At 38.2% G+C, this 12,544-nt stretch overlaps 1 protein-coding gene across 5 annotated transcripts in view; it reads left to right on the forward strand.

Moving 5' to 3' along the window:
- The window catches only part of LOC115433109 (vang-like protein 1), a 70,315-nt gene that overhangs the window by 12,180 nt on the left and 45,591 nt on the right, over positions 1-12,544 (forward strand). For all 5 annotated transcript variants that reach the window (XM_030154339.1, XM_030154358.1, XM_030154384.1 and 2 more), the window contains exon 2: positions 5,448-5,704. In XM_030154339.1, coding sequence (XP_030010199.1) covers positions 5,634-5,704 — 71 coding nt within the window. In that variant the 5' untranslated portion in view covers positions 5,448-5,633. The remainder of the gene's footprint in view (positions 1-5,447; positions 5,705-12,544) is intronic.

Below are 12,544 nucleotides of genomic sequence, written 5' to 3' on the forward strand. Positions count from 1 at the left end.
TGTTTCATGTCAAATAGACTGTAACCAAACAGACTGAATACACTAAATTCATCAGATACAGTCACTAATCAGGAAAATCAAAGCAGAGTATTATTCTATCCTTATGACAGACTGGAGCTACTGTTCATTAAAAATAGCCCCCCCATTTACAAATGTATTTAGTTACATATGCTATAGAAGCCACATAACCCAGATAATCTTCCCTGATCCTTTCACACCCTCTGAATGGAGTCCAGTTTTTTCGTTGTAAACATTTGGAGGCTTGATTGTCTGAACTTGACAGGATGTCATTACATGTTGTTGATGACAACCAGCAGTCTCAGTGTAACTGTGATGTAATATTTTTTTTATACATTGTCAGTAATATTTTTGGTAATTTAAGCAGTTAAGCTTCAAGAATAATGAAAAAAAAAAAGTTTATTTGAACTCAGTCAATGGAAAACTTTTTGTCAAGAGAGCCAGATACATTGCTGCAGTTCACAGACTTGAGTTTTTGATGATTTGTTTGTTTCTTTATTTCTTGATTTCAGACTGGAATGGTGACTTTGCTGGTGAATTTGCTGTTTCAAGTTGACGTGCAGGGAAAGACGGCAAATTTATGAGCATATAATAACAAGGGAGAGGATCAGGAGAAAAAAATGTACATGCAAGTCACGTGATTTCTGATATGAATGTTCAGACAGTGGTTGCATTGTAAAGGATCTGACCTGTATCTGATTTAGGAAAGCATATGGAAATGTGTCCCGAACCAGAACTGAAAAGCACATTTGATCTTTCCTTACAGTCTGAACGTGGCCAGGGACGGTATTCAGTAAATACTTGGAATCAGTAATGCAGCTGGCTGGTGGTGAGACTGCAGCAAACTTGTTGAGGGAGGATTTGTCACCATGTGAGGATGATTCAAGCATTTAAAATGATTAGCAGAATGAGCATATCAAAAAAATGCAGTTGTGCAGCCTTCAAAGCTTTTCCAGTCGTCTGTGACAGTCAGGCGAGCATGCATCCACACAACAGAGCTTCACACAGATGTGCCGACACCACACTTCCTCAGAACTGGGTCACACTAGATGTTTTAGTGTATTTTTGGACCTGGTGATTTGTGTTTCCCTCCAAGTGGCAGATAAGGAGTTCAGATTGTATGGCCTGGTAACTCTTTTCCAGGGGTTGTGAATGCCGACAAGCAGGGATATCGTGTAGGGGAGGGAGTTTGCTCCATTTCTCGGCACCTTAAAGGCCACTTCAGCTGTAAATCAGCCATAAATGTTTGTGCTTGAAGACTGGCCTGGAGGTTTCAGCGATGGGGAGGCATTCCTTAACTTGTTGCGGTCGATGTGGGAGGACAGACTAGATGTAAACATGTTCGGAGCCAAAAATCAAAACACACCTGACATACTGCAGGAAGAAATTATGAGTCTTTTTTTGAGATAGCTCATATTTAATTCACACTATCAGTCTTTTTCTCTTTGATTAATGTCAAGTCTAGGCTCAAAGTGTAAAGTGTATAAGGGCAGCGGGTGTTATCTGATTAGGAACATGATTTAGGGCTTTCTACGTAAAGTTTTAACTGCCTGTGTATTTTACTTTTTACATTTTTCCTCTTGCCCTGAGCAGTTTGCCGTGTGTGTCATGCAGGTGCATTACACAACAGTGTTTACAACCATGCCTCGAGCTACACATGACTCACCCGTCTCACTCCGTGCATTTATTCATTCAGGTACAGGCATTTAATCTCACCAAATATATCTTTTATGCATTCAAGCACCCCTTCCCAGCTTTCACTTTGTCATTTGAGACTTAGTGTTGACTATTTTCCCCCTTACCCTGACCATACTAAATCAAGGGCACTCGATAAATAACCTCTTATCGGACTGCGTTTCCCCCTTAATGCAGTCTTTAAACCCTTCCCCCTGCTCCTGAGGCTGTACATGGAACAGTATAATAATAATAGTATGGACTGACTCTGCATCTGCGGTTCTGCTTTCAGTTTTATTGCATGTTTATCCTCCCGGAGAAAGAAAACAGCTCGGAAAGTGAGTCGAGGCAAGAATATAGATAACATCCTTCACATCCATCAGCTCACAGACCACAAATTTAAGTACCAGAAGGGTAATTTGAGCTAATTCTGATGTAAAATAGTTTAGGTTGGGTTTGAGCCCATGCTAACATACACTGTTCCCCATAAGGTTGGACTAATTTTGCTTTCATACACATTCTTCTTGTTATTCCTATTCCTTGTTATTCCTTTATGTACCAAGAATAAGTCACATTATCATAATCATTTCATGTGAAAAGATAAAAATGTTTTATTCCAACTTTTCTGTGGAAACCAGAATGCGTTTTCTTTCAAATGAAAACACACACACATGCATTCTTGTGGATGTTGAAAGGTTAAATATATTACTTAAGGGATTAAGTCGGCATTATTTGCTTTGAAATTTAACGCATCACTAATTTTTCATAAGCTGCTGATTTAGAATAAAATGCGTTTTGTATCTGTAGAAACTATGCACAGTGTCGTCTACACACAACATAGACTATGGACTCGCAATGAGGAGTCAAGCTGCATGTTTCATTGAACAATCTATTTTATATGTTTTCTGTTTTTTTTTAATCCATTTCATGGTATAAGAACACATATATAATAAATTCTGCTTTTTCTGGTGATTGTAATGTTAAGTTCCAAGCAGCTCTTTGGAAACAAAGTGAAAACAAATGTTGTACTATAGATGTTTTATTTCATACAGCTTTATCTGTGTCTTTGTTTACTTTCTGTACTGGTTTTCACTGAATTGATGCTGTAGAAAATAATAGGTCAAAAACAGACTGCACTTTCATTCTCTTATCCAAAAAAAAAACAAAACAAAAAACAAAACCATCTCAGTGCTGTGCTTTTGTGTTCACATACTTAAAACTTACATTATGTTAATATTCATTCTTTGGGGCTCCAGTTTATTTAAGGTAGCAACACACTGTGAGTGCTCGTGTTCTTTCATACAGTTACATACAATATTTATCCAAAATATAGAAATAAATTCTTCACCTCAAGTAATCTAACAGAGTGTGCTACAAATGAGACTTAAGGGCAGGCTTTCAGTAATCTGTAAGCTTAAGGGTAACTCACTTTATTATTCCTATAGGGAGATTCAGTCTCTGCATTTTACCCATCCTAATAAACATACATTTTTTACTTTTGTTGGGAAGGGAGTGGCTCCATTGTTTGTTGTCCTGTATTGTGTAATTTTATTGGGGTGGCATCTGGTGGTGCTGTTTCTGTGTATGTGTTTATGTGTATGTGCTTTTGTGTTTATGATCCCTGCTGCACACCGAATTTCCTTTCCTAAGGATAAATACAGTTGAAAGTTGAAGTACCTAGCATGAGTATCAGTAGCATCATCAGTAAGAGGGGACCAACTTTAGATGTTCATCTTCTGAATTAGAATTGGGTTGATTCAAGCTGTGATGCAAAAGTACCGACAACTACGCCACTGTACTGCCCGTGTGGGATACAATAGTCAGATACCTTTTATAACATTATTTTTGGAATCCGCATAATTTTTGATGAAGAAAAGTTAGCAAATGCCATCTTTAAACTGGAAAAAAAGGTATTTCCAAATGAAGCATGTCCTACCCTGCAAACAGTTCTTTTCACTGTATCCTCCATCCCCTCTTCTGAGCTTGTAGTTTGTCTCAGGATTAGGCTATATCATAAAAATTCAACACTCTTCCACTGAATTATATTTGATACATTGACTTTGTTAAAATATGTGACATATAAGTGAAGTAAGGATACACTGTTCAGCTGTAATTCATCTTATTTTAGTTTACCATCACATCCAAAACTCCCTGAGAGTTTCTCCCACACTGGCAGCTCCTCCAGCTTATTGAAGTTTTCCTGTGAAAAAGGAGCTTTTTATCTCCACCGCAGTCTTCGCCGTCTTACAGCTTGTCAGTGTCAGGCTTAAATTGTTTGCAGTGTGTCAAAGACTGCAGACGGCCTCTGAACAACAGTTGTCAGCCATATGGGAATAAAAGCAAATTGCTGTTTCACGGCAGCAGTTTCTCTTTTTATCTCAAACAAGCTGGAATATGAACCTCCTGAGAGCTGCAGAGGGTTGGCAGCATGCAGGTTTGTCTCGACAAGATAGATTTTAATGCAGTGGGAGATAAAAACAAACACATTTAAGTGCTTGTGCATAAAGGGAAGGGATTTAATTACCTGAAAACTTGCACAATATACTTCTAAAACAACTACAGCTTCTTAAAAGAACAAAGAACTGTATGATTTTCTCATAAATGTGTTGAGTTATAAAAGGTCTTTATTTTGTCTAAAAATGTTAAAGGGCATGCACTAATTGGCAGAACCCTGTGTCGGATATGAAGTGGTGGCAAAAATGATTAGAGCACCTGGCAGATCTGAAGATATTGACCTTTTTTGCCTCTAAAACATGATATTTCATGTTCATGAAACATTCAGATGGCTGCTCTGAGCACATCAAATATCAGATGAAGTGAGTTTTTATCCACTTTGACCATTGATATTTATTTGATGAGCAGGATTGGTCTTCTCATAGCTCTTCATCGCCATCAATTTAACCACAGTCACACCTGATGATGATCACACAAATTGTTTGGCTTCTCCTGTGAGGGAACATGATTGTGTGACATAAACAGTGAAATAGGCCTAGTTTGTTTTTACCTCCGCCAAGGAGGTTATGTTTTTGCCAGGGTTTGTCTGTCTGTCTGTCTGTTTGTTTGTCTGTCCGTTTCAGGGTTTGTTGGAAATGGGATAAGGAAGAAATGATTAAATTTTGGTGGTGATCGGGGGTGGGGGGGCCCACGGGAGGGGCCACTGATCAGCCTTGGCAGAGGTCTGCGCTCTCCGAGTGCTTCTAGTTTTATTAGTAAAATGACCTAAGTCTTCTTATGATGGCTCTATTCTATGGTTTATAGAGCATAATGATGATGTTTTAAATATTCCATTTGTTTTATGGATATTTTAATAGGCAAATTAAAAAAAAACCCAAAAAACAACAACATATGAAATCTCTGAAATATGACATATGTTGTAATAATTTTGGCCTCCACTATATGTATTGTTAGACGAGCTGTAGTTAGCTTTTAATTATAATGTTTTCGAAATGTACAGTATATGTTTGTTATATTTGCAAAACTGAATGCATTTGTTTGCAAACTACACTGTGTTTTTTAATGCATTGTAGAGAAAGTAGGACAAAAATGATAAAAAATACATTTGGTAAAAGTGTGGGTGACTTGATTTGTTGATCGGACATTTTCAGAGCTGTCTCTCAGAACGCATTTGTGTTCTTTTTACTCTGTCAGTCTCTCAGTTGGCGCCTCCTGTCTGTAACAGTCAAATGTGGGCTACTTTCCCAGACATTTCACATTTTCAATTCAGATTGTCCGTTTGTCTTCCTGTCCTCGCTCAGGTTGATGTTTCCTCCCAGGGCTTTCCAGCCTGACACTGCCGACAGCTCGCCACCTCTGTCACTCTCTTGAGTGAACGAGTCGGTCACCTCCAGCTCGAAAAGGTCCGCGCACAAGGTTTTTCCGCTGCGTCAGCCAGCGGTCGAGCCAAGCACCGGGGCCAGCTGCCTGGGCAGGACTGCATCAGCATGGACACTGAGTCCACCTACTCGGGCTACTCCTACTACTCTGGGCGTTCCCGGGGATCTCATAGACACGGGTGAGTCAAAAATCCTGCTGTGTTTATGCTCTGTAGTGTTTATAGTGTTAGGATTTCATATCTGCTGAAAAAATACCTCCTTATTATCTCCATGTGAGAACTGAATTGAGTTGTATATGCTTTATTGTCTACTTTTTGCAACCAAAACAGAGAAATTTGTCTCTGTTTTGAATGTGCATAAATATATTACTCAAAAGAAGTATACAAAAAGAGAAACACATCATATCGCATCCAGACAGAACACCTTCAAGGATGTTTACATAAAAAAGCTTTGCTAAAAGGAGCTACAGCTTCTCAATGGTGAGGGTTGAGTCAGGTTGAATAAATAAATATGAAGTGTTTTGTGCTGAGGTGGCAGGAAGGCTTTGACATGTGGCTGTCCTGACTCTGTGATATTTATGGATATAGAAGCATTTATTATGTTTATCATTGCACAGGGGAGTCTACTTACTGCTATGAGGGCTGTAGGTGTAAGTACTTATTTATGGGTTAAGACTGTTTCATGTGACAACATTACATCTGTTGTTTCATATGACTCTCCTTTTATTTCATTGTGTCACAAATCACACTCTTTATGCCATTAGGGTTTGTCTTCTGGATGTTGTTTTATGTCTTTTCACATGAAGGGAGGCAGGGAAGGAGAGCGAATATGACACAGAACGCCGTTATTCTGATCTGCAGAAACCACTCTGACCAGCTGAGACAAACCTAGGAGATAGATAGGTTTTAAGGCAGTGGTTTGGGTTGTCAAAGACTGATATGCATCTAAAAAACCAGTCAAGGATGTCCAGAGGTATTTTGCATATGGTGGAGATGGATCTGCTGACAAATAAGCCTTCCTTTAGGTTCAGCCATTTTGAGTCTCATCAAGAAAAATCCATGATATAAGCAATGCATTTTGGTATAAAAAAATCAGCATCGGCCATTGATAAACTTCTAGTAGTTTTATACAAATTAATTCAAAAGTTCTGAATTAAAGGAGACAAATCATCAATTATATTCATGTTTCAAAATGTAATAGAAATTCAACTCTTTCCTTCATTCTTTATCTTGGCTTTGTCTTTTTAATCTCTCCATTTTTACATCTTTCCCTCATGCACATATTACAAAATAATATTAGGACCATGCTAACGTCCTAATATTTTGAGAATAAGTCCTAATATTACAAGCATGAATTTGTACTATTTAGAAAAAGAAATCATATCATAAGGAGAAGGTTGTATGTTTAGAGAAAAATACAATATATTATAAAAAAAAGTTATAGTATGTTGAGAAAAGTTAAATTTTTAGTAGCCTTAATTTTTCAAGAGCTGTCAAAATTCCCAACTTACTTAAACATTATGTTGATGTTACATGATTTCCTACTTTCTACTAATTAATTTCAGTCAGATAAAAATAGACTATTAAGACTAACATAACTTTACGCTTCTAATATTGTTCTTATTTCTTTGATTATTATAGCACTAGTGTCTTTATTCCGTGTGGCCTTGCTTCTCCTTCGTACCATACACTATCCTTGTGTCCGTCTCTCTGATCCCACTTCTCATGTCCGTCTCTCTGCCTCTGTGGGCGGGTGGAGCCCACAGCTAGCGTAGGCACATTATGCTGTCAGCAGTGAAATGGCCACAGTTGACAGGCCTCAGGAAGGCAGCAGGAGACAGGTGCTGAAGAGGCTTGACTGACTGATGGCTCAGCGGATACGTGGAGAGCCTAAGAGGAGATGAGGGGAGGCCATACGAGAGGAGGAGGAGGCTCTTGTTCCACAACAGCCCCTCCCTTGTCAGCGGCGGCCCCCTCCTGTTTGCTTGCCATATATCTGTTATGTTATTCGCTGCCACCTGTCGCAGTTTGAGAGACTTTGCTTCCCTTAAGGACCTTTGGAAACATGAGAGCACTTTTTCCCAGTGCTCTCTTTGTATCGCTGTCTCATTTCCCTTCACTTCCCTTATCTCTCTTGTCTTCTTTATCTCTTCTTCTTCCTTTTTCTCATCGTATCACTCATTTTCTGCTCCCATGTGTCCATTGTGAAGAAGCATCTGCCCCGTCTCGTTCACTCTTGACCTCCCCTCTGTATCGTCTTCTCCCTGTCCTCTTAAATGGATTCCTCGGTGCTTTCTGAGGATGGATCGGCGCAGGCGTATCGTTTGTTCACATTCCCTACAGAAGGAATGTGCCCTTGTGGCTCAAAGTTACACAGGCAAAAGCACCCTCACTTGGTTTGGATCGGGGGGAGAGGTCAGTGTGCAAAGTGGTGGCGATGATGGTGGCAGTGAGAGCTTTATGTCTCCTTTTTATTTCCACATCTCTGAAGCTTTTTTATGCAAGTGACAACTGGTCATGGGCTGCTCTTTGATATTGTATTGCACTTACAAGGTGTAAAATTGAATAAGAAAACTACTTTTGCATCAAGGTTTATTTTGAGCTCACATAGGTAGTTAAAACTAAGAATGGTCCAGAATACTGAAAAGAAAAACGCAGAATTTGTTTTATCTGTTTGTAGAGCAGTGGAAATGTCTCTGTTCACTGCAGAAACATATGCATTTAGATTTTGTTATATAAATTTTAAACAGTTGTAGTCTGATATTTCCAAGCAGTTTCTCAATAAAGGGGAGTTCACATTTACGTTGTATTAACTGATGTAAATGTACCTATCTGCAATTATGCTGAATAGTGACAATGTGATGCTTTGAGATGCACCAACAATTACTGTGCATTCAGAGCGCTGATATGTAAATCTTAATACACTTACAACACATATCTTGCAAAAACCTTGGCATTTTTTCAAATGGTTGACACAAAAACTTGATTAATGACTTAAATTCGCTATATTGCCCAGCCTCAGTGACGGAAGATTGAAATGAACATATGGGCATCCCTGCCAGGCACTTTTTCTTGTGCCCTGCTCTGTCCAGAACTGTGCCAAAGCCACCAGCTGGGCTCTAATTTGATAAACAAAAGCAAATTGTTGTCTTTGAAACCCCTTGCCATCCTCGTCTGAAGGTAATCTTTTTACACATGGGGGTGCCATGCATAAGACAGTTCTGCATCACTGTTGTGTAATTACTCTAATACCCTGGACAGAAGCAGTGTGTTTGACACTTGTATGCATGTATCCATACAGATAAACCTACAGTAACACCAGAAGGTTCTCATTGTATTGTATCATACTTCTTTTTTTAGCACAACGATACATAACAGTAAAGTACGTTGTAGCCCATTGCCTATCTCTAAACTATATATGAAATAAATATATGTATAAACGGAAATGTGCAAATAGTACACATTTAGTATCTATAGAAAATAATAAACATAAGGCTGTTGCCCATGACATTCAGCTTGTTGTAAAATATGAAAATAAAGATAGTTGCTTCCAACTTCCATCCATCCATCCATCCATCCATCCATTTTTCTAGCTGTTGATCTAAGCAAAGTCAACTTGAAAACACATATAGACATATAATAATATAAGTTTACCAATGTACCTGCTGTGACCCAGGCTACATTCATACTCTTTTTGTTAAACCAATGTTTTAAAATGAAAATGATCTCTGTTCATGCTTTCCTTTTTGTTTCAGAAATAATCTCCATGTGCTCTAGTATGCCTGAAACACATGTCACATGAGCAGATAACTCCCCTTGACATGGAGAAAAAAACCCTTTCTTCCTAGTTGACATTTTGGTTTCTAAAAACAGGCAAAGTACTGGCGTGGCTGATAAAAAGTGATGGTTCTGTTCCATATTGTTTCCTCAAGAGGGTTTACAGTGAATCAAAGTGCACAATTCAGTGTCCTCAGACTAATACACTTTAATGGGATATAGCCATTTTTAATGATATCTGTTGGACCTGTGTGTTTTCTGTCTTAGCAAGTCAAAATATCTGCTGTGAAAGTGCTCTGTCTGCTTGCTTGAATTACAGCTTCCCTGTTGTTAATGTAGTCAGTTGTAGCATTACAAAATCAAAAGACAGGACAGAATCAGTATTCATGCTAAATTAAAAGCTGGTAGTCAAGACCTTCATCTGGAAAAATCATGTGAAATGGAAGTTACTTATCAGGCCAGGATGCAAACTTACTGATAAAACCCAAACAGGCAGTGAATGTGGGAATTTATCATTGTTTCCAAAAATCTTAGTTATGCCAAGAGTACACATACCAAAATCAAGTATTTTAAAACAAGACCTTGGTAGTGTGGACATCCTGCACCAAATGATGTTATTTCAGTCACTGAAATAGATTGTCCTTCTGCCTTTAGGTGCATGTTACTGCAGCCTAATATGTACAAAATTTGCAATTTCTCGGTTATTGTGTCACTGTGAAGCTCCATCTTTTCCACAAAACCAACTCCACATACTTTCTAGGAATTAATTTTTTTTTTTGTTTTACATATTTAGAAAGAGAGACTTAAAACTGATGCTGCCAACATTATGCGTATTTAAGATAAGAGATCAGACTTCCTTAAATCTTCTATAAAATACTATTGAATACACATATTTTCAATAGAATGTGTACATACTGTCAAACATTAGTTACTGCCATTGTATATGTTTATGAGTTTGTCCTAAAATGAGTAGAATACAGTTGAAAAAAAGAATTAGATTGGCTTAGGCCTTCATTAGTGGAGGCATTTGGCATTGCCCCCTCTCATATCTGGCCTTTTCCCCCCTACTGTGTCAGACAATCCTGTGTTGGTGTCTAAGACACAAAAGATTCCGCTGTCTCTGGGTTTTAGCAGAGTGGAGATCTGTTCAGGGACAATGCTTCCTGCAAAGGGCTGAGGCCAAACATGCTGATGACACCAATTTCTGTATTTGCATGTAGTGAATCTGTTTAATTCCCCTCTAACCAAGATAAGCTGCACTCAAGCAAGAGAGTATTCCTCAAGAAGGCTTTTGGTAATTATGCGTATGAGAGCAATGCCCATTCGTTTTGTATTAAGCCCAAATCTAGGATTGTTTAATGAACTGGGTAGAAGTGCACTAATCTGATTTTGACTTATTCTGCTTTATGACATGACCTCTTGAAATGAATAAGATGCTTTTATAGCTAAATTAAATCAGGCTGTACGGTATGTACGTAGTTTATCTGACTCACTCTCCAACTATTTAGCCCACATGTAGAAATACTTTAAGAGTTTCCCAAAGATTGGCTCCTTCACTCTGTCAATTTTGAGTATTTAACTGATTATTAAATTGAAAATCTCATATTAGTGACTGCTCATGTGGAAAATGGGTTCTTTTGATTGGTGTGACTCCAATTATAAGGCAGTGCACAGGATTCACACAGCACAGAGTAATTTACGCAAATTCACTGACACAGTTTTCACACTTCTAATACTCTGTGGAAACTCGTGGATGACACATCTCTTTGGGTCAGTGCATTTGTAAAGGACATGTTATACATTTTGTATACAATAGTCTCTGTGCAAAATGTGTAGCAAAAGAAAGTTGTTTCCATTCAAGCCTCAATTGACTCAGATGGTCAGATAACTCAATGTGAGTAGATATAGATAATAGATATGTAGAATATTAGTATTCTCAAAAAATACCAGCATGTTTCAGTATGACATAATACCACTGTAAAGGGACAAATTTAATTATTGATCATCAAAGTACAGACACAAGTTTTAAAGTAAAACCTGATTTTCCCATTTGTGCATGTGCACTTAGAACACTTGCGGAAAAATGTGCAAGCTCTCATGTTTGTGGATTATGGCACATTTCTAGAGGCAATGTGTTATTTGTCACTAGAACGTGTCATCTGACTGATGTTTGGGTGGAAAAAAAATAGAAGCCCCACCTTGCAGCCAGTGTTTTGTCTCTTCTGGAGGATTTTTGGTTGAGTGGATATTAACCCATGAAGACCCAGTGCTACTTTTGTGGCAGTTCCCAAATGCATTTTTCTCTCCATTTAATCTTTCGTAAGTGATTTATTTCCATTTATTATGATATTATCCTCTGCATTTTGCATTTTTCACTGTAAATTTTGTCTTTTCCTCTATTTAATGTCCTATATTTAATTTAGATGTTCATGAAACTCAGAGTAAATTCAAAGACTATTCTATCAAAACAGAAAAAACTAAAGAAAAACTGACTTTTTCAGTAAAAATGTCAGTAACTGAACATAAACCAACTGTCTCCATCCACTGTCACTGATCCAACTCTGTGGTTTTACTGGTGAATCAATGTTGTAGACAGTGTTTCCACATTTGCTATGGAGCCTCTGAATGTCCAAATGGGTCATACCTGATGGACGTTTGGGTCTTTATGGATTAATTCATGAAATGAAGTAGGTGATAATAATCCACCTTAACACTACCTCTAACCTGAAAACATTGCAGAGAATCATTGCAGACTCTGTGAACAGTGACTTGCTCCTTTTAAACAGCTCATTCATAAAGCAAAAACACCATTCTCATTTTCATGTGATTGTACACAAATTAAAATCTAGTAGAACTGTAGTATTCCATTTCTGTATGGTGTATCCAGCAGCCATTGGTGAGTCTAATTGCACTGTGTGCTACAAGTATAATGTATCAAGTCTTTTAATTTTCTTTACACAGACTGTAATTGCTTCCCTGTATTTGTTTATGAGTTTGGGAAGATTTAGCTGAGCGTTTGGTTGCTCAGTTTTTACTTGGCTTGAGGACTCTACCCATTTGGCTGTGGCCAAGCGTCCCACAGTGCCGTTGGCTCAAATCTTTGCATCGACACAAAGCTCTGTGTCACACAGGTGTGTGGGTTAGCCTTCTAGCCAAAAGGAAAACAAATTGGTCCGCAGACAGTTTGGCGTACCCCGCTAGTTGGCTTCAGTTTTTAGTGTGATCCTGTCTCCCCTGAGCAAG

Source organism: Sphaeramia orbicularis, chromosome 2 (assembly GCF_902148855.1).
Source record: "Sphaeramia orbicularis chromosome 2, fSphaOr1.1, whole genome shotgun sequence".
Lineage (NCBI taxonomy): Eukaryota > Metazoa > Chordata > Actinopteri > Kurtiformes > Apogonidae > Sphaeramia > Sphaeramia orbicularis.